General features: G+C 33.4%; 1 protein-coding gene across 2 annotated transcripts; it reads right to left on the bottom strand.

Annotated features, from left to right (window-relative positions):
* Positions 1-2,175: 2,175 nt before the first annotated feature.
* LOC102809979 (ELMO domain-containing protein 3-like) lies at positions 2,176-22,539 on the bottom strand. Of its 2 annotated transcripts, XM_085504228.1 has the most exons (15): positions 22,468-22,539; positions 18,233-18,359; positions 17,565-17,642; positions 15,643-15,723; positions 15,219-15,308; positions 14,233-14,362; positions 12,188-12,202; positions 10,843-10,931; positions 9,708-9,831; positions 9,032-9,154; positions 8,263-8,393; positions 6,840-6,916; positions 5,897-6,024; positions 5,465-5,625; positions 2,176-3,621 (listed from the first exon to the last, which is right to left on the bottom strand). In XM_085504228.1, the coding sequence occupies exons 1-14, from the start codon at positions 22,479-22,481 to the stop codon at positions 5,465-5,467; spliced, it is 1,368 nt and encodes a 455-aa protein (XP_085360354.1). In that variant the 5' UTR covers positions 22,482-22,539; the 3' UTR covers positions 2,176-3,621. The 2 variants fall into 2 exon arrangements, with proteins under 2 accessions (XP_085360354.1, XP_085360356.1); XM_085504230.1 differs by lacking the exon at positions 12,188-12,202.
* Between the last annotated feature and the right edge of the window lie 187 nt (positions 22,540-22,726).

Below are 22,726 nucleotides of genomic sequence, written 5' to 3'. Positions count from 1 at the left end.
GAACAATCTGAGGGTTTTACAGCAGGTGATTTGATGACACACAATTACTACGCATACATGGTAATATCAGATATAATTAGATCAATCAGTCATTTCCAAAATGAAATACTAGAAAGACTATATTTTGATCATTGTTTTCATGTACCATGCAAACTACACAGCCTGAGTGGAATGCTTTCAGTTTGGAAAATTTCCATTTGAATTGAATTTGGAATACAAAACTTTCCAATTCACCACAAAGAAGTACAAAACAACCAACATTATTCACAAAGTCAGTTAAAAATGGCAAGATTTAAGAACAATAAGAAAATGAAAAAAAAAAAATGTTACGGTAATTTTGTTACCGACTATATATGAATGATTCAGGGTTTTTCTGAAACTTTGTATATATATATATATATATATGAGGCTATCACTGGTTATCACTTGTTAGTACGGTTGGTTGATATGGGTGATGTAATGGATTATACATAGTAGCCATAAACAAAAGATGATTGGATAATACCGCTGATGACAGGAGTATCAACCAGCTCTACTGTAAAATACTTTATTTTTGCTTGTAATTAATTTTCGCTATTTTCGCTGAAGGGATGATACCTTTTATATACCTTTTTTCCTATATTTTATATTTAACTCATCAAAATTCAGTGAAAATAATTTCCAGCAAATATACCTTTTTTTTCTATATTTTACATTAAATTTCATACAAAACACTCAAAAAGTTTTTTCAGTGAAAATTAATTCCAGCTAAAATAAAGTATTTTACAGTAAGTTATATCAGGCAAAGACATTTTCATCACATGACCATTTCCGAAACAAAGACATATAAAACTTACGAGTCATGTGCTTATTTATGCTAATTAAGTGAGATGTCTAAGCGCGGCTGTGAACACACATTTGTAGTTTCAGCCACTGCTTGTTTCCAAAATTGGCAGGAATAATACCCTTCTTAGCAGCACTTTTTTCAAAATAAAATTTTCAATCATCATTATTATGAGTTATTGCACCATACAAGTAACTATTGTTATTCGGTCTGAGATTTAACGTTAGTACTATGAATGCGCCGTGGTCTCGTGATGAACCATTGTATTTTACTTTTGAATGTGGTTGGTCGGCACAAGCGATGTTCGATACATATATTCATGCAAACACCACTATCTAATTCAGTTGTTACTGAATAAACCGACAAACACATGGCAGAGATATAGTCAGCAAAAGATTAATATCAATAGATTCAGTCTGAATGTAGCACTCCAATATACCACTCAAGCTTACACCCAATGCCATAACGTTAAGCTGGTTTGCAATTGTGTAATATTCAAACTGAATGATGGTGTTTTGTTCAATTATATAGTATACATGTATAATACATTATACATTGTGTTAACAGAAAGAATCATAAATTATCATGGCAACAAATACAATGAAACAGGTAACAGTGTGTCAGTGTGTCAGTAAAATCCAACTCAAAACACCAGACACGTACATTGAGTTAAGAATACACATTCTGATCAAGCATAGAAAATTGTAAAGTGGCTTGGTCCAAAGTCCCATCAGTGAAATTATTTGTTTTTGTTTGTTTCATATCTTGTATCAAGTTTAATATTGAGTTGGTTTTCATTTAATATACATATATATGTAAATGTCATGATAAAATTTGGTAAAAGTCTTTGAAGATTAAGCAGGGAATAACGTTTCACGAGGACGGTTCAAAAATGAGTGGAAGTCAAATTCTTGAATTATTCAGTCTAATTAGAACACTGTTTTGCAGAAATAATTTCAAAAATTTCACTCTATGATCAATCTTATGGCTTTATTAAGGTCTTTGGAAGCTAATGTGATATGTTTGATGGTCGGAATATGTGCTTATAGCCAAAAAATATCTTGTATTTGACCACAGTAATATGGAACAGAGGTGAATTCGGGGTTTCATCAGAACAGGATTCAAAAGCATACACTGGCACATAGAATTCAATCAACCAATCAAATAGGACGCCAAATAGATAAGCAACATTCAGATGTGCTGTGAATCATTAAAATTTGGATGTTTGGTTTATATATCCCACACTTTGTGAAAATATTTCACATCTTTGTTCCAAGACCCTAATACAGCTTGAGGAATGATCTCCAACTTGCAAGCTAAATTTATTTTTGCTGTATTATGCAAATAAACACTTGTTTTTTTAAAAAAAAAGTATCTTTACTGGATTCTATTTTTACTGAATTTATTTTCCCTTTGGCAGGATTACCCCCACCCCCATACAAATAAAATCTTGTATTCTGACCCTAAATTACATGAATTTGAACTTGTTCAGTAAATCTCTTCTGAAGAGATGGTACCGGTAAATGTATTTCTGAAAAAAGTTTATTCGGTTAAAGTAGCATTCCCACTTTGCAAATATGTAAAACATACACTCCAAGTACAAGCTAAAAACATTGTATGTATGATATATTAAAAATAGATATACTGCCCTCAATTTCCCATTCATTTTAAGTTCAGAGTCTTACTGTAAAATACTTTATTTTCGCTATTTTCACTGAAGGGATGATTCAGTGAAAATAAAATCCAGTGCATATACCTTTTTTCCTATAACTTGTGAAAAATCAGTGAAAATAAATTCCATAGAAAAGACCCACAAATTTTAATTCCAGTTCAAATAAAGTATTTTACAGTAACTGACTTCCATGGACAATTAAAGTCTTCTAACTCAGTGATTGTATATTGTTTGCAAATCCAACTTAATTTAGGAGACTCACTTAATTTATATTCTGTAGTTAATTTTTCATCACTCATCTATAATCTCAACATTTGACTGTGTACATATTAGTCAGAAGATGGTACCTCACAGAATTACAACGTGGGATTGTAACTTTAAAGGGCGGGGGTTGTCGTCCCACGCATGTGCAAGGTGAACAAAAATGGCGACTTTAACTGTTGTGCAGATTAACATGTAAGAACTGAGACGTTACTAAGTTTTAAATATGTAATTTCTTGGAAGGTATCAAAAGAGTCATCGTTAGAAAAGCTCATTGGATTGTGGGAGAAATCAATGTTTATCATAAATATTGCACATGTGCGATGCGACGACCACCGCCCTTTAAAGAATAGAAGAATATAGTTATTTCTCTGCATTTTGAAAATGAAGATCTATAATTCATTGACAAAAATTGGATTAATTCATTGGAATAAAGACCTGCTGCAATTTATAGTAAAATATGACATGATAAATATTCTATAATCAGCCTCGGGACTCACTAAATAAACCAAAATCATTGCTGACACCAAACACCAATAACCACAGTACACAGTTTAGAAATGATGACATCATCAAAACGTGTGCTGATGTAATTCGTTGGCAACTAAACGAGGGTATGAAAATAGTTCATTAAACACATAGCAACAAATAATTTACTCTGTACATACAAAACACAGTTTACATTTAATAAAAAAAAAGATAAGTTTAGCGACTAAACTTGACAAGCTTGTGACAACAAAAATTTTAAAAATGAATTGTTCCATTTAAATATTTACAAGATCAACTATAGGTTTTAAAAATAAAGAGTATTTCAAATAAAATATGAATTTTCTCAGATTCCTGGTTTCTTGGAATTATTGGTTTTCTGCAAAAACAAAGAAATTCACTATGATGAATGGAAAGACTGAGTTGCAATAGTGTATAGCTCAATGTATGTAGGTGATTGCACCATGAATTCAACAGTGCAATGGTGTTTAGCTCAATGTATGTAGGTGATTGCACCATGAATTCAACACTGCAATAGTGTTTAGCTCAATGTATGTAGGTGATAGCACCATGAAATCAACATTGCAATGGTGTTTAGCTCAATGTATGTAGGTGATTGCACCATGAAATCAACACTGCAATGGTGTTTAGCTCAATGTATGTAGGTGATTGCACCATGAAATCAACATTGCAATGGTGTTTAGCTCAATGTATGTAGGTGATTGCACCATGAAATCAACATTGTAATGGTGTTTAGCTCAATGTATGTAGGTGATTGCACCATGAAATCAACACTGCAATGGTGTTTAGCTCAATGTATGTAGGTGATTGCACCATGAAATCAACATTGCAATAGTGTTTAGCTCAATGTATGTAGGTGATTGCACCATGAAATCAACACTGTAATGGTGTTTAGCTCAATGTATGTAGGTGATTGCACCATGAATTCAACATTGCAATGGTGTTTAGCTCAATGTATGTAGGTGATTGCACCATGAAATCAACACTGCAATGGTGTTTAGCTCAATGTATGTAGGTGATTGCACCATGAATTCAACATTGCAATGGTGTTTAGCTCAATGTATGTAGGAGATTGCACCATGAATTCAACACTGCAATAGTGTTTAGCTCAATGTATGTAAGTGATTGCACCATGAGTTCAACATTGCAATGGTGTTTAGCTCAATGTATGTAGGTGATTGCACCATGAAATCAACACTGCAATGGTGTTTAGCTCAATGTATGTAGGTGATTGCACCATAAATTCAACATTGCAATGGTGTTTAGCTCAATGTATGTAGGTGATTGCACCATGAAATCAACGATGCAATGGTGTTTAGCTCAATGTATGTAGGTGATTGCACCATGAATTCAACACTGCAATAGTGTTTAGCTCAATGTATGTAAGTGATTGCACCATGAAATCAACATTGCAATGGTGTTTAGCTCAATGTATGTAGGTGATTGCACCATGAAATCAACACTGCAATGGTGTTTACCTTAATGTATGTAGGTGATTGCACCATGAAATCAACACTGCAATGGTGTTTAGTTCAATGTATGTAGGTGATTGCACCATGAAATCAACACTGGAATGGTGTTTAGCTCAATGTATGTAGGTGATTGCACCATGAAATCAACACTGCAATGGTGTTTAGCTCAATGTATGTAGGTGATTGCACCATGAAATCAACACTGCAATAGTGTTTAGCTCAATGTATGTAGGTGATCGCACCATGAAATCAACACTGCAATAGTGTTTAGCTCTATGTATGTAGGTGATTGCACCATGAAATCAACATTGCAATGGCATTTAGCTCAATATATGTAGGAGATTGTACCATGAAATCAACATTGCAATGGTGTTTAGCTCAATGTATGTAGGTGATTGCACCATGAATTCAACACTGCAATGGTGTTTAGCTCAATATATGTAGGTGATTGCACCATGAAATCAACACTGCATTGGAGTTTAGCTCAATGTATGTAGGTGATTGCACCATGAAATCAACACTGCAATGGTGTTTAGCTCAATGTATGTAGGTGATTGCACCATGAAATCAACATTGCAATGGTGTTTAGCTCAATGTATGTAAGTGATTGCACCATGAAATCAACACTGCAATGGTGTTTAGCTCAATGTATGTAGGTGATTGTGCTAAATATTATTATATTTATTTTAAAATCAAAAGTATTGACATTGTTTCTATGGTTACACATACCTAATTATCTTCCTCGTGATCTAATTCATGTACTCCAGCAAAACTCATCGGTTCCTCATTGGGTTTCTGAGCATTTGCCGCGTTATGTTTTCCCTCAGATAAGTATGCTTCCAGATTCCTGATGATGCTACGAGGGTTCTTCTTAGCAAATGTTTCTACTTCTGTAATGTACAAGGATATTGATATATTAAAAGCACATGTACAATAATTAATACAATTAGTGCTGGTCAAAATATCACAGTTATTCCACAATGTGTCATGTTTGATATGGATGTCAACGAGTATAAAATACATTGATTGTTAAAAATTTAACACCCATGACGACTGTGATCAATTGATGACCTCAGATATTCGTATAATCAACAACAGAGAGTTGAGTATTCTACAAAACATTTCTTTCAACATACAAATTATTCAACAATGATATCCCACCTTTAAGCACAAATCCGGAATCACGAATAGTCTTGTGTTGTTTTTTCCATATAAGGTAAAGATGTAAATAAGTACCGACAAAGAAATCATTGATTACGCCAAAGACCTGTTGCCGTCGGTTACATTCCCTAGAAGTGAGAAAAGGATAGATACATGAACCCTGCCACAGTACTGTATTCAGTATATGACCCTTGACCTTAATCACAGTACTGTCTACTTCACAGTATATGACCCTTGACCTTAATCACATTACTGTATTCAGTACATGATTATTACGAGGTATGATATGAATTGAGTACTATGATGATATTGGCCACATTGTAGGAGATGTTTATGTGATTTTAATCATACTACAAATGTGCACACTGTGTGGAATTCTTATGAAAATATTAAAGCACCAGACATTGGAGCATAACAATGTAAAATGTATTCTAACATGCGCTGTACAAAACCGTGGTATTTTAATAATAGTCTAAGAGTTTTTCTTGCTTCCAGTTATAATTTGGAGAAGGATAATAACAACTCAAAGAACTGATACGAGGTGAAGATTTAATGATCTCAGAGTAGTAGAAGATATTACACTATAGCAAGATGCCCCTATAGTTTCAGCATTTCATGTAAAATATACAAGTGCAAAAAACATTTTTTGTAACATGGTAATAATAAACACAAAATGTTAAGCCGATACCTAGGCAGGTTAGCTACAGTGTCTGGAGCACAACACACATTTTTTTTTTTTTTTTATGAATAAAGCCAGATTGGTAGCTGCAGGCAGCTGTAAATCAAAAATGGTAGTTTATGGCTGTCAAATTTACAAACATAATTTGTGCAAAATGTCCTTTAAATAATCTTATAATTGTGAATCAAAATCTCACAAGGTCTCATAAAATGTGAGATCTCATGAGATCACATGTGGAGCGCCCCCTAGTGTTTCATTACTTACTTTGACAGACATTCTTCTCGCAGTGCCTGGATTGAAATCCTTGTCATGTTAATGGACATCACACAAAAAGGAAAATTCTGAAATTGAAAACGTGGTTGGTTACATGGAAGTGAGGTATGTGGAGTTAATTCAACTCCAAATGACACAGGTATTTCATAGATAAGACACAGAACAGAAGTGAGTCGAGTAGCTATCTTTATTGTTTTCAAATATATGAACTTGAATTATCGTCCACATGCAGCATGGGAGCACTTTTTAATTGTATGAAAGGAGGAGATTCCAGCCAAGTTTAAGATTAATGTCACATTTGTCATACTTACTCATCAGGGCATTAGGAAATGAAAAAAATAAATTGGGGTTGCCAGAAAATTTTTGTGATACACGAGTCTGAAATATCATGGGAAATAGACTAAATTTGGTATTTTTTTAGTTCCTATTGTGAGATTATTTCTCAAATATTTGCTCAGTGACATAAGATTACAAAGTCAAACATTAATATTAATGATATGACTTTTGGTATTGTGAAAACATTTCAAAAAATTTACATATAATTTGAGTTATACCGTAACGAGTTTTCAGGGTGATAGAAGTTTTCCATTAGAGGCAGTCACCCATAATACATTGCATATATATGCAATAAGACCAGACTTTTTTTATTCCTTGTTTCTCGAGTTTTTATAAGGCAAATAAATAAAATTAATTCTTTTTTTCCATTAGATTTGTGTGATTCTCAAAGAATTGTTAAGTGAGATCGTTGATCGGAGAGAAGAAATGAAATAAAATGTTATTCCATGTATAATCTTGTTTCTCATCTGCGTGAGACTTCGATACTTTGATCATGATACTCCCACGAAAATGCAACTTGCATTTGTTGTGCGGCGGGCGCAAAAAAATGAAGATAAAAATATTTTTTTTTAGTGATTTTTTGCACTGACAATTCGGCGGGCGCGAGAAATTACGCTGAAATAAAATTTTATTTTTATTTCCATACATGGGTACAAACATTTTGATACAAACAAACTATATACAGTGTACACTTAGTAATTTTTAATTTTTCATAGTAACAAGAAAGTCAATTGCTGAACATCATGACATGAGACATTGTTTCAGTGAAATTGAATAGTCATTTCCATATTCAAAGTTTATGTTATTACTTTCCAACATTTGATAGCAATGTTAAAACATAAAAACGCCAGCAATGTTCCTAGGAATATTACAACATTGGAAAGGGTTGGCATCTGCTGTAAAAAATGCTCAGTGCTCTAGATCATAATGCCTGCTAGTTTGAAAAGGTATAATTATTATAACAAAACAACTATGGATGAAATAAACTTGAATTTAAGGTTCATGGATTTTAAACACTCAAATCATCAGGATGTGTGACCCATGAATGATTTTTAAAATTCAGGTCAATATCACTTACTTGCACCTCATTTAACGAGAGTCTATAAATATCACGAGCCAACGGTAGAGTTCTTGGATCCATCACAAAGTATAAAAGAGTCATTAAACTAAAATAGCCTGCCGCTCGGAGATCAGTTGCTGGATCTGATCCTGTGAAAAAAAAAAATATTGCATAAATTCCATAATATTGGGCAGATAAACTTCTCAAATTCAAATCTATACCTTTTATGTCGTCTACACATCAAAACAAACAAGACAAATATCACTCACATGTCTAACAACCATACAAATAATTCTGAAAATAGTCAGCCTTTTAGTTTCAAAGTTGAAAATATCAGTGTGATGTGGTCTTTAAGACAACATAAAACTCGAGATTGACCTGGTGTTCATTATAAGTCACACCAACTGTAATTACTTTTGAATTGTGACAATGCATGGCGATCAGGTGACAGGCTTCTTTTTCTATGATTCATTGGGATCGTTTCGTCAGAATTACATTGATGATCCCATTCATGCGATTTTGAACATTCCTTCTATTGTGCTCAAGAGCGGGCCTACTTTTTGCGTTTGGCAGCGTTTCCATTTATCAAATTTGCTAAATTTTGGCTTGAAGAAATGTTTTTATATAAAATATATAAATAAATAATAAAAAATATCTATGAGAAATATAGCGTATTTGAAAAAATCCCTGTGATTGAGGTGTAAAATTTTGCCTGTGGCTGATTACACTGTTATAAAATCATCCAGTAAAAAAATAACAAATAAAAATGGTATGATGATAAAGTTACCTTGGAAACCAATTTGTTCCCAATGACTGCCATACCTAGGACAGTCAAAAGTACTGCCTGTGAGTTTTCTATAAATAGTCTGTAAAGTTCTATTGTGAATTTGCTCCCCACTGTCCAGCGGACCTAAGAAATGAAAAAATAAGATTTATAAAATACTATTGTATATAAACAAAGTAGATATATATATATATAAAAAAAAGTAGAAATCTGTCTGTTTAACATAATTGTGACCAAGAGAAATGCACATTCACTAATCTTTATGTTCATGAGACATCCCTGGTCAAAATCTTATTTGTGTTATTAGTAATGCATGTGCCTATATAAACGACAGGTATAATGAGTTGTATTTTAAGGATATACAGTAAATGCAAATTTGGTTTTAGGTGTCCTTATACATGAAGATGTTCTTTGCGGGCGATTCAGTGAAAATAAAATCCACTGAATATTTTTCCCGTTTTTTACATTCAACTCATTAAAAATCATTGAAAATAAACTCCTTACAAAACACCCAAAACGTCTTTTCAGCAAAAATTTATTCCAGCTAAAAATTAAGTATTTTACAGTATATATAAAGTTCAAATAATGTTGATTACTGAAAATGTATGTGATTCTTATGATTAACTTGATGAACTATTAAAGTACGTATACAGGAAGACAATACAAGGCATATACATACACTGTGCTATAGCAAATATCAGGTTTCTTTCCTCATGTAAATTCCTATTCATCTTTGGAGGTCCGAATATAAGATGCTTGAATGCCGCAAACCCAGTCCTGTGTTGAGTTGGTTTGATTTTTTTCTGTGAATAAAATAATGTATAAAACAATAAATATTCAGTTTGCGCTGTAGACATAGTATGGAATCCATCGATATTTTGAGCTGCTGGCAACATTCGGGTTACGGTAAACATACATCAATAACGAGGATGCAGACCAAGATACAACGAGTATGTGGATTGCATTAACTGAAATGACTTATATAAGGTATATGTCCATCAGTTTTCAGAATTACTCAGTTTAATTAATGACTGTTCAGCTTATAAAGCAGCTCACATTTCACAGGAATGCTTGTGACAATAGATAAGCCTTGAATCTGGATTTGCAGGTGCTGAACAAACAACATTCGAAAGATGATTCAATAGTGAGGAAGAAAAACTGGAGAATAATTTAAGTAAGTTTTTAGCCATATGGAATAATTTGAGACATGTTTCTGAAAGTACCGTAAAATCTGTATTTGAAGCTGCAACCCTAATAAGAAGTCACACCTATTTTTTTTTGAACAAATGAGAATGAAAAAAAATCACAATTTCTCATTTGTGTGGATGCTCTAACAGAAAACGCATCCCCTCTATTGCATTGTACCATTTTAATAGAAATCGCTGCTTCAAATAAAGATTTTACAGTAGATCCTGATTTGCTGATTAAAACACCCAAATAATTGTTTTTAGAAACAATAAGTCAATGTGACCTTCAGAAATACAGTATCTGCGCCAATATACTTCAAAAGCCATTTCATTTGCTGTCTGCAACCCTTAATCTTTTTACAGACTTTCTCGCCCAAATTCTTCTGCACTTTTTTCTTATTTTCTTCAATATTTCTGGAAATGAACGCTAATTTTGGGGCCAAGAGACAAAATTTGAGTCAATGTTCAGTTTTTATTCAAAAAATTAGCTATTTTTGTTCTAATCTTCTGAAGGAGAGTACAGACTATAAATGGGACTATTTTGTGAATTTGTGATGAAAAGTAGGAACTGGTGGTAAAAAGGTTAACACTATCTACCTCAGCTATATAAAGTACATCAGATCTTACCATGTATGAACTCATATCCGCTGTCTGGAAATAACCTAATACTTCATTAAATGAGATCATTTTGGATCTGTTTGGTTCTTGACCAGAACCTAGGAAAAAACAATAAATTATTAGAATAGAAGAGAGCAAATATAATTACCATATCTCATTTACACATGTACTAATCTAGTATAAAGCATTTTGATTTTATGATTGACAAATTTTAGTGAATTACGCAGGTCAGTGAAAATCCCCAAATTTTGTAACAGTGCAAATTACTATGCAGATAATCAGTGACTTTGTTTTCACAAATGTCATAAATTCATGAAATTTTCTAGCAGCAAAAATTAAGCAGTCTACAGTAAATCACAAACACTGTCCCCAGAACACCTTGCACCAAATATCTGAGATTCAATATTCACACACAGAATATCAATATAATATTTTATTTTCGTCATTGTATGTGTCAGTTTGAAACCTACGCCTATGTTTTTGTTTGCAATTTTCAAATATGGGAATAGTGAGCGATATACAGTAAAACAGATTATGTTTGTTTTTAGTTTTAGAGGATGTTTTAACCTTAATTTAACACTGATTTTTTATCTGCCCTGGGGTCATTCAAAAATTGTAGCAAATTTTTATTCATGTTTGTCTTCGTTATGAAAATGACCAAATATTAGTAATTAGCTACGAAACAAGCTTTATCAAGACAACAAAATTTCCATTAAACTGATGCTAGGTATCCACTAACAGTATGTTGGATAGTGAAATGTTTAACCAAACAAAACATGTTACATAGTCACCACATAGAATGCATTAAAATATAAACACAACATATTTTGCATGCTCTGTTTATACATGTACTTTGTATGGCACCAATATCAGATATGATGCGACAAAGCCGGCCTGATTTTAGTAGAAATAAACAAGATATTGAAAGCGGAGAATAATTGCTCCATCTATGAGATAAATTATAAAGAGTTTTGTAAAATCTGTATTAAAAGCTGTGGCTTCTATTAAAGCAAAGGGATTCGTTCTTGTGTATGCACAGGAATTGAATCCTAATCAACAAAAACTTATGATAAAAATGCAAAGGCTCATGGGTAGATGATTGTTTGTAAACAACGACACGCTATGGCCATCTGCCGTATGCGCAGGTGACGACTCACTCGCTTTAAAATGGTGAAATGGTAAAATGCAACAGAGGGAATGCAGATTCCATCTTCCCATATGATAAATGGTGAATTTTGAGTTTACAATTGCATTAAATAAATAGGTGTGACTTCTAATAGTGATGCAGGTTTTAACACAGATTTGACAGGTACAAACAGTGAATGAGTTGATAAAACACTATAGCTGTATTCACCTGTTTCATCAAGGCCTGACGTCATGGAATGAAAACAAACACAAAAGATGATTAGCATACATAATGAGCAGAATGAGACATAAGACATAGGTTGCTCAATCCAGTTTCACAAAATTATTTGGAATCTTTTTATATTTTGTATGTATGACCTTGTATATTGCTATACAAGATGAAAAGTAATATTGGGGGTATGAACCCAAGTTTATGAGATAAACTTGATATTACTGTATGCAGAATACGGAGTTAATACATGGGACTTTATGGGAAACAAGTAAAGCATGAACTGTCCAATAAAAAATAATCTTCTGTCTGAAAATAAAAATAGGGGGTACGGACCTATTTTAAAAAATATAGTTGTACAAGTAACTCGCCCTATGCTAACACATGGGAGATAGAGCATGTTCTCTTGGGAAAATGCCTGTGCATCAACTTCGATCCAACTACGTTCAGGAAACCGTATTGAGCAACCTTAACCAGATAAATTGATAGTGTTAGTAGAATGGTATGTTGATATTACAGAATGAACACGCAGTGTTATGAACACTTAGAGTACGTCAATGATGTCACTTCAATAAACCACTGATATATAACTGTATTTCAAGAAAGTTTCTAGTACTGTAAAATCTGTATTAAAAACCACGGTTTCTATTAAAATGGTACAATGCAACAGAAGGGATGTGGCTTCTGTGCTCTACATCTATACATCTGATAAATTGTGAATTTTTGGTTCTCAATTGTTCAAAAAAGAATGGGAGCGACTTTTGTTAGGGATGAGACTTCTAATACAGATTTTATGGTTGTGGTTATTTCAGTGAATTGGGTGATTTGCTTAAAGCAACACTGTTGTCAAAAATGCTTATGTATAAATTCTATTGTTCTATAATCATTGTTCTGTTCTCTGATTGATGTTTACGATCGACACTCAGTTCAAATCATAAACATTGCTCATGATAAAACTAAAGTTCTCTATTGCCACAAAAAAATCTTTAATTAGGACTATAAGCATGAAACATAATTTTGACAATTGTTTGAATTTACTCAGTGACACTTGCTTTTAACCACCAGACTTTCTCGCCCAAATTTTCCGCACTTTCTTTCTTATATTCTTCAATATTTCTGGAAATGAACCCTAATTTTGGAGCCAACAAACAAAATGTTAGTCAATTTTAAGTTTTTACTCTTCTGAAGGAAAGTGCAGACTATAAACAGGACTATTTTGTGAATTTGTGATGAATAGAGGGAACTGGTGGTAAAATGGTGAATGCACACCTGATTTATAGCAGATGTCTACATACTGGCTACATTCAATACTGTGTGAGCACTATGCACATGCTGACAGCGATACAAAATGTTGTATTGCTGACTTTTGACATTTCAAGTGATATAGTGTGTACTGTAATTAATAAAGCAGCTACAGTATTGGCGAGAAATCTGCCTTGCCAATATTAAACCGAACATCACTGAGCAGTTTTGTGGATTCAGTTGTAATGGATTTTTCAGTCAATCCTGCATGCAGGATTCTCTGTTTGGTAATTAAAGATGGACTTATATTACAAAATTTAGATTTGATGTGAAACATTTTTCATTAAGATTAGTCTGAGATGAACACCACACTCTTGAGGTGTTTTCTGTATAGCCATTGAAGTCCGTCCATTTTGAATTTCTAGGATGACTTGATGATTTTTACTTGTCTTACCAATGTGAAAATCAAACATTTCGTACTTCTTACGTTAGTAGTGTTTAGTACGCACATAATGCAAAATTCAAACAGAAATGCATGAAAGGATTGTAGTAAAGACGGTAAATAACTAATAATAAATGGCACAATATATTTCCGATCAGTATGAATGCCATAATTTTGATTTTTAGTAAAGGGCTTCCAACTAAGTTTTGCCGACAATACAACAGACTATAGTTGTCTATTTTTTTGAATCCTGCTTAATATTTGAGTTAGGTAAATAGCTTCTTGTAACCCCAACCCTTTCTATACCCCAATAAAACAAGATCTCCAGTCTGTGACCTATGAACTCTGACCCCAAACTGACCTGGCTGTACTGTCTCTAAGGCTTCCCATTCTTCATGTGCTTTTTGTAATTCAGTTGGTGGTTGGTTAACTGTTTCCTCCTCTATTATGACTGCTCCATTTAAAACACCATTACTTTGCATCGATGAAGCCTGACATAAAAAATTTATATCAAAAATAACATGTATACAGATTCAAAACTCTTCTACCTTATCATGAATCACAGAAACAGATGTGATAAATGAGGTGGCACCTGTTCAATGGCAATATTTGTGTAAATGTGGTGTATATACACATGTCTAACACATATAATAATAATAAATTTATTGCATCTTTAGAAATAGTTTCCATTGGTTGACAGCAATAAAATGACAGCAATGAAATATATATAATACTAAAGTAAAATGTCAGTTATTGCTATAGGATATAATGTCAGAATGACGTACAGTAATAGAAAATCAAAAAATCATTACCTCTTGGTAATAGAGCCAATACAATATAGGTACCCATAAAATGAGAACATGACTGCGTAGCGTTGTTTATCAGGCTGTGTTTAAACCTACTCATTGCCAAGGTCAAATTTTGTTACTTTTCACAAAATAAGATAATTTGAATTTATTCCAAAATCATAATCAATATTTGTAGTTATAGGAATTAATGTCCAAAATTAACAAAACAATTATAGAAAAATACAAGAAAAAGTGGAAAAAATTGTGCACCAACTTGAAAATTTAGCAAGAAAAATGAGGACACCTAAAGAATGAAAAAAGATGCTCAAATACAGCCAACTAAAAATTATTTTGTACAAATCAATTTCTGAAAACAGTGCCCTCTATGGTTGTATTTTTTCCCAGAATGCTCTACAGGATGTAGAAGTTATTTTAATTTTGCCAAAACACATTTAGTCATATATTTAACACTTTTCAAGATAAATAATATTTTGATTTTGAAGTGCCCTCCAATATACCTTCAGTACAATCTTTAGAAACTGTTTAACAAGAAACTTGCCTGATGAGGTGGCTCCTGACGTGGCAAGGCCAGAACTTCTTCTTTAGCAGGTTTCACAGTTGACATTGATTTGCTATTGGCTGTATTCTCCTAATAATTTTAATAAATTAGTTGATACATACTGTCAGTAGACCAAATCACAATGTAGACTTTTCTTATCAGTGGATTAAACCTAAGTTTTGTTCACAATGCAGTGGTTCATGTTTTATGATGTGTTTACAAAATGACGGACCAAATCTTCATGATACTGCATGGGGTTTTTGTTATTTCTCTTAATATTTTTGCATTCTAAAAAGTTTCTACATGGTGTTGGATGTCATATACTGGCATTTACAATGATGATCAAGTATGTATATTTTGTTAGGTTAACATTTGATGTCAACAATTTCACATCAAAACAGAAACAACAAATTTGTCAACTTACTAACTGCGCTGAATTCTTCTTCACTACATACTTGTTTTCTATTGCACTCGGTGGTTCGGGCACCGACGACATAATATTAACCTGTTGTAAAACATTCAAAAATCAGATGTTAATTCACCAAATCTATGCGTGTTTGGAGATCAACATTCATCAAAAGTGATACATGGGAAAAACAAACTGCATGGTGCTGAATCCCTACAAAACAAAAGTTTCTTCATGGGAAATTTTTAAAAGAACAAAGACTTAATCTCATAACATGAAATAGTCCGTTAGTTCAAGAGTGAACAAAACAGAAATGAGTCAGCAACCCTCAATCACAACTTGAAACAATAACATGATGTATAATGTAGTTGTTGTAAATTTGATTATGATCAGTCAATGTACGTCAGAGACATGTTTCTAGAACAGCATTTGCATTCAGCAATTCAGAATCCAATCTAAAGTTCTGATATATGCTTAATATATGTACCAAGATGAACAATGGCTGCCAGTTATAAATTATATAAATCCGATCTGAAAAACAAAATGACATGCATCAAAGTCCCATATTTCCAATGTTTGCATGATATCCATACACACATGACCAAAATCTGGTTCTGGAATGGAAGAAATGCCTGATTTTGATGACTTTTTAACATTGAAGTAGCCGCCATTCATAAAACAAACTGACTTGTATACGTATCCTAAGATATATGATGTGTGTGTGTGTGTGTGTGTGTGTGTGTGTGTGTGTGTACTTGGATTGCTATATGTTGCGAGGACAAAAATACAGATATATAGCTACTTCCGAGGACATACACACCTTCCGAGGACCTTTTTCATAGTCCTCGGAAAACATAATTTATATTAATAGTTAATTCGATTATTAATACGTTTTGCGTAGCTTAGGTTTAGTATCGAGGGAAGGTATGGTTCACGTTATATTAATATTAATATAATTATACCATACCTTACCCCGATACTAAACCTAAGCTTCGCAAACATTTCTATGTTCAGTCACGGGATATTCAACTCTTGTTTAATTAAACTTAATTAAAATGCAATTCTCCATTGTATTGCATTGTAATTGAGTTTAATTAAACTCCAATTAAAACGCAACCCTATATAGGAACGCGTTTTAATCGAGTTCATATCGCAACTATATTAAAAGTTAATTCAACTATATTAAAAGTTAATCCAATGGAGTCCTCGGAACATATTGCAATACAAGTATGTGTGTGTGTGTGTGTGTAGTTTGAATGTGATTGGCTGAGGCATGTATGAGATTAACGTCAGAAAGAATAAACTGATGGACAGACAGGTCAATCCATAGGTCCCTCCTATCTTTGGACTGTGACAGGAGTGTTATCTTATATGCTGTGTATTTGTATATTCGTTTTGCTATTCTGAAATTGTGAATGCCCATGAAACAATGCTCCATTCGATACACAGTTTAAATGATGAAAATGTCTTTGATTCAAACATTAGTATGTCTCACGTAGTCAAAAAAAAAGTTGTTTGTCCACAATTTTGACGTACACAATACAAAATTAACGTTTGCCCGTTCCTCCCCAAATTATACGACTTACTTTTGCTGTTTGTCAGTTTTTTCAGTTTTATTGATGTACCCTAATAATTTATAAACCAACAGTGACTCAGGCATCTGCTTTATATTCAGCCAAGATGATGATGACTAATAGTTTATCTAAGTTGAAAAGTGATCAGATAAACATATGAGTCTCAACAACCATCCCAAAGTACTGTTTTCTAAGAGTTTTCACCGTGATGGTTGGCGTGTGGTGAAAATGTCCAGATGTCCACCCCCGAGAATACATGTACCTTTCTTCAATCAATGATATTTGTAAGGCTGTTTCAAAAAAAAGAACACAATAGATTTTTTTTTTTGGCCATAATAAGGTAATAAAGAATACAAGTACACTCACCTCATAATTGTTGACTTGTATGTCTGTTGTTGTAATGTTCTGATATGCTTTTATTCTATCAGTTGAACCATTGACATTCTGACATTGTAAACAAACTCAATAAGTTACCAAAAAAGTGTTATTTTGAAACAGAAATGAAAACGGCATATATTTCAACAAACTCAAAAAACAGATTGGAATGCACAATAGAATGAAGAAACCCAAAGCATAAAGCCTGTGTTATGAAGCGTGGAAATCAATATCTATGCAACAATGTTTAAATTCCGATAGTCGTACCATACGCTATTGGCAGTATCACCTGTTTATTGGTACTAGTATATATATATGCAACGTATTATATTGTATGAATATATGTCAAGTTCAACTACGAGGCATGGATCTGTAATTTCCACTTCACTCCGATCAACTCAAATAGTTTATCGATTACAAAGTACATGTATTTGGGGGTTGTCAACGAACACTGACATACTTCCATGGTATTCCCATTAAGTATGTATATTTCATCTATTGTCCAATGGATTAACAGAGAATAAATCTCACACATGACAAAATGATTTCAGTGCATCACTCTGAATATTGTGAAAACCAAGAGTATTGGTAGTTACATAGGTACCTTATTACTACAATAATTGATTGACCTGAGTTAACGTGAAGTGTATTGTTCTCACCTGCTGGCTTGAATCATTTTCTTTGACAAGGTATTTGCACATGTCAGGAATTTCATCATTGGGAATCGTCTCCTTCACGGTTGTCACATCATCAAAGATTAGATCAAACTCATCATCGACAGCATTGCTAAGCAAAATAGGATTAAGGATTAGATTAATCTTAAATCCTAAACCAATATATATATATATATATATTCACATCAAGAATGCCTAAGCATAAGCAACTGCTGTGATCTATGATAAAAAAAATGCCATTTGCAGTCATGCGAATTGAGCGATGATCACATAGCTGTAAAACAAACATTCCTGAAAGCGTGTAAGACAAAGAACTGGAATGGTTTCATCCCAGAATGTTGCTTTTTATAAGCTTTTGAGTGATTTCCTTGTTTTTGTAGTCCTGAATATAGCAATTACCATACTATTTTCTGTTTCTGCAATTATATCTTTTTTTTTTTTGTTAACTGACAAATGTCCATGACATTCTGCAAGGTTACCAGTCAATAGACATACATATACATGGAGCTTTGATGAGATGTTCATTTCATATCAACATACATGGTTAAGAAAGTAGCACAATCCTTAATCACATCCATGATCTTTTGCTACAGACGCCTTGATTGCTTTGTCAATTTTACAACATTCTTGGCTAAAAGTGCATTATTTTGACGATTACAAATACAAAGTAGACCAGCCTGTTAATAAATCATAATTATTTTTGGTAACATTCAAAATGTCGACTGTGCACTGTGCTTCATTGTAAAGTGTTTGTCACTGTGTGATGTTGCAGGAGCTTCATTAAAGCTGAGTCAATTTCTTAGTGTTAAAGCAAGTGAAGACATCATACACATAAATTGTGCACTGTTTTCTTGTCAAGTAATACTGTGGAATACTTTATTTTCGCTGGAATTAATTTTCGCTGAAAAGGCTATTTGGGCATTTTGTATAGAATTTATTTTCAATGATTTCTGATGAGTTTATTGTAAAATATAGGAAAATGTATATTCGCTGGATTTTATTTTCACGGAATCATCCCTTCAGCGAAAATAAATTCCAAGCGAAAATAAAGTATCCTACAGTAAAATAACTGACTGGATGGATATTTATATTTTGATAATTTTTTTGCATTTAGTTCATTATTGTTTGGGGTAGGCCATTAGAATGACAACTGTCAGCGTTTAATGGTTACAGTATGCTTTTCGAAGGACACTTCAGCATTCAGTAGTTAGGGTATGTTATTTGAACAACACACCTCAGCACTCAATGGTTACAGAGCCTTATTTGAAAGACACACATGTCGGCATTCAGCGGGCATTAGTTTGTATGTATCCAGTTGCCAGTGTGTATTAGAAAACAAAGACTTCATAAAGTTTATAATATTTTATAAATGCTAAGACTATTATGTTTCTGATTCCAGATGTGAAGCATGTAGTACACAATATGGTTACAAGTAAACACATTTGTTTCATAAAAGAAACATTTCAATATTTATGAATATGCCACTTCTAAAACTTTTTCCCACCATAATTCCTCGTAAAATAGAAAACGGTCAATTAGAGAAGCCATTAAAAACAGAATGATACACGAGCTGTTTATGAGTTATAAATAGACACATCCTTTGCTGAAAGTTTCCACAGATAGCTGCATTGAATGAGATAATAGGGTGTCAGCAAGTAAACAATAAATTACCCTAAATGACTTTAAAGAGACAACTGAAACTATTGTTGATGGATGACAATGGCAAACAATAGAGTTATTACATGGCTGACTCGATTGTGTAATGTTGCATACCATCACTCTAATAGCCTTGGCTCTCTAGAGAATACTGTGAAATACTTTTGCTTCGAACTAATTTTTGCTATTTTCGCTGAAGGAGTGATTCAGTGAAAATAAAATCCGGCGAATATACCTTTTTCCCTGGGCCCATATTTCACATTCAACAGTATTTTAGTATATTTAAGCAGGGCTTCCACTAATAGTAAAATAGTTTCAGCCACGGTGACTCATACAGTGCTATCTTACTGACAAGTTTAGCAGGGAGAAGAAATATTATGAAAGATTATGTAGTAAATATACATGTACTAAAGTAACGTTTGCATATTAAACAATATCTTACCCGGGGGTCTATTTCAACATATGGGGATGCTTTTAAATGATTTTTTTAAAATAATTTACATTTTTAAAAGTACTTTCAACCATTGGTAGCAAAAGTTACAGAAAGTATTGCTACTGGTGACTGGTGAAGCCATGCATAAGCGATTAAAGCAAAAATAATTAACAAAGCTGGATTACAGTTTGTAAAGATATTAAATCAATAAATCAACACATGGCTGAGCTAGAGTTCAGTGCACTAAAGCACATACCACAGCAGATTTAATAACATTTCAACTAATCTTTAAAAAAGAACTAAAAAAAGAACTAAAAATAGAAGGAGGGAGGATGGGTTTAAAGGTGATTAAAATTGTTTGTTTAAAAAGAATTTAATATGATTTTTACCATTGTGTATGATAGTATTAGTGCTCAAGATAAGATTTAAATTTATCTTATATGTTTACATATCAGATAGACTCAATTGTGTTCAGGAAAGGGAGGGAACAGTGCTTAGCACGGGAATATACAAAATCTTCAGTCATTTTAACTACTGTATGATTGCTCAGTATAGTAGATAGGAAGGTATACATGTTAGTTTTACGGTTATAAAACAATACCAAAGAAAGTTCAAGTGCAGAATGCAGAATAACACAGAGTCTCATCGTTAGTTTTTTTTTATCATGAACAATGTTCGTACAGGTTCTTGCGTTGATTGTCATGTCGGGAATGGCATGCTGAAATAGTTATGAATATAATAGTACCGGTAAATCGTCCAAATTAACATTGAATACAATTGCATTTTTGATGCTTAGCCTGAGCTAAGCATTCACGCATACTTCGTTAGCTCATGTTAAGGGTCTGGACTGGGTCTTAAAAACAGGACAGATTTAATCCATACTTAGCATTTCTTAGCCCAAGCATTCACACGTTTTCTTAGCACATGCTAAGGTATTTGACCTCTAAGCCCGTGCTAAGGAGCTGTGCGTGAACGCTATTAGTTTGCAATTTTTTACTCAGTCAAACAGAGATAACATTGGATACTGTGCTTGACAGAAAATAATAGCTTTTGTAATTCAGATGTGCAGAAAACTCACAACCAACCCACACACATTTGCTTCATTTTAAAATGCCCTCAGTGATCATCTGTCATCGAAAACTTAACATTTGGCAATGCTTTCAAAGTGAACAGACTGTCAATCATGTCAGTTGAGTGCTGACTTTCAACAGCGCTACAATGTGTTTCTTTGAGACTTGATCAAGTAGTTCATATATCTATACTTAAAGTAATGTATTTATTTGTTGCATACACAGGTGCACGAACAGTGGCGGATCCAGTAGGGGGGCCGTGGCCCACCCCAAACGCATGCCGATTCATATCATCTGGATTATGCATAGCTTCTCTGCCATTTTCGCTCCGTAATGTTAAGCGAAGCTTGCCCCCCCCCCAATACATTTTGCTGGATCCGCCACTGTGCACGAAAGCAACAACAAAAACCTGTTTTTAACGTAGACGTTTGTTCAGATTTTTATTTGTGTAAAGCATTCATCATTTTTACTGTAGTAAGATGACGTACGTGTTTTGTATATTTTGAAAGTACACAACAATACAAATATCCCTTCTCAAATACTAGTTGAGTTCTTCTTTTACAAAATCCCATTTTTCTATGAAAACACAACAAAAGAAAATCATCAAAACAGCAACTCACAGATACCCCCCGGTAGTATAATAAGCATTGGCCCATTGTACCACCTGGTTCGACATTGTTAATGTTTGTTTAGATTTAGAGTAAACAAAAACGTAAACAAAAATCTCACTAATAAAAACAAAACAACACATTTGGACATTATGAATCAATGTAAACTGTGGAGAGATCACACAATACGCTAGTTTTTAAAATATTAACCTGCTGCAATACGCAACCAACCAGTGGTCCCGTCGCCGTAGTGTAATACACTACGCCGTACAGTACAGCTGATCGCTACAGCAATCTAACGCTTCGCAGCTTAAGAATGGACGATATGTCTCGTTTCGTGGTGTTTGGCGAGCAGTGCTTCTATAAGAATCAGCATCGGTCTTAACAAAATGCAAGAAAATAACTAGAGCAAGGAATTATAGACAAATCATATGAAATAATCTCGATTCTCACCTGGCTTCCGCCATTTTGAAGAATTTGTCCCCTGGTTGACCTTTTTCGTATGCCCTTTAAGTTGCCGACATTAATCAATACACTGTCTTTACACCCACGTTACATTAATACTTGTCTACCGCTTCTTTAACATTTTAAAGTTCAGATTTGATTACAATTCGTATATGAGCAATTTGTTTATCAGTGGCACAGTGTTTGAACTTTTTACAAATAACAAATCAGGGAGTATTTACTAGTTTTCCGTGTCCTAGGGAGTTTA

This window comes from Saccoglossus kowalevskii, chromosome 10, assembly GCF_978046115.1.
Source record: "Saccoglossus kowalevskii chromosome 10, keSacKowa6.1, whole genome shotgun sequence".
Taxonomy (NCBI): domain Eukaryota; kingdom Metazoa; phylum Hemichordata; class Enteropneusta; family Harrimaniidae; genus Saccoglossus; species Saccoglossus kowalevskii.
The sequence above is the reverse complement of the archived record's forward strand: the minus strand, read 5'-3'. Positions and strand labels throughout refer to the sequence as shown.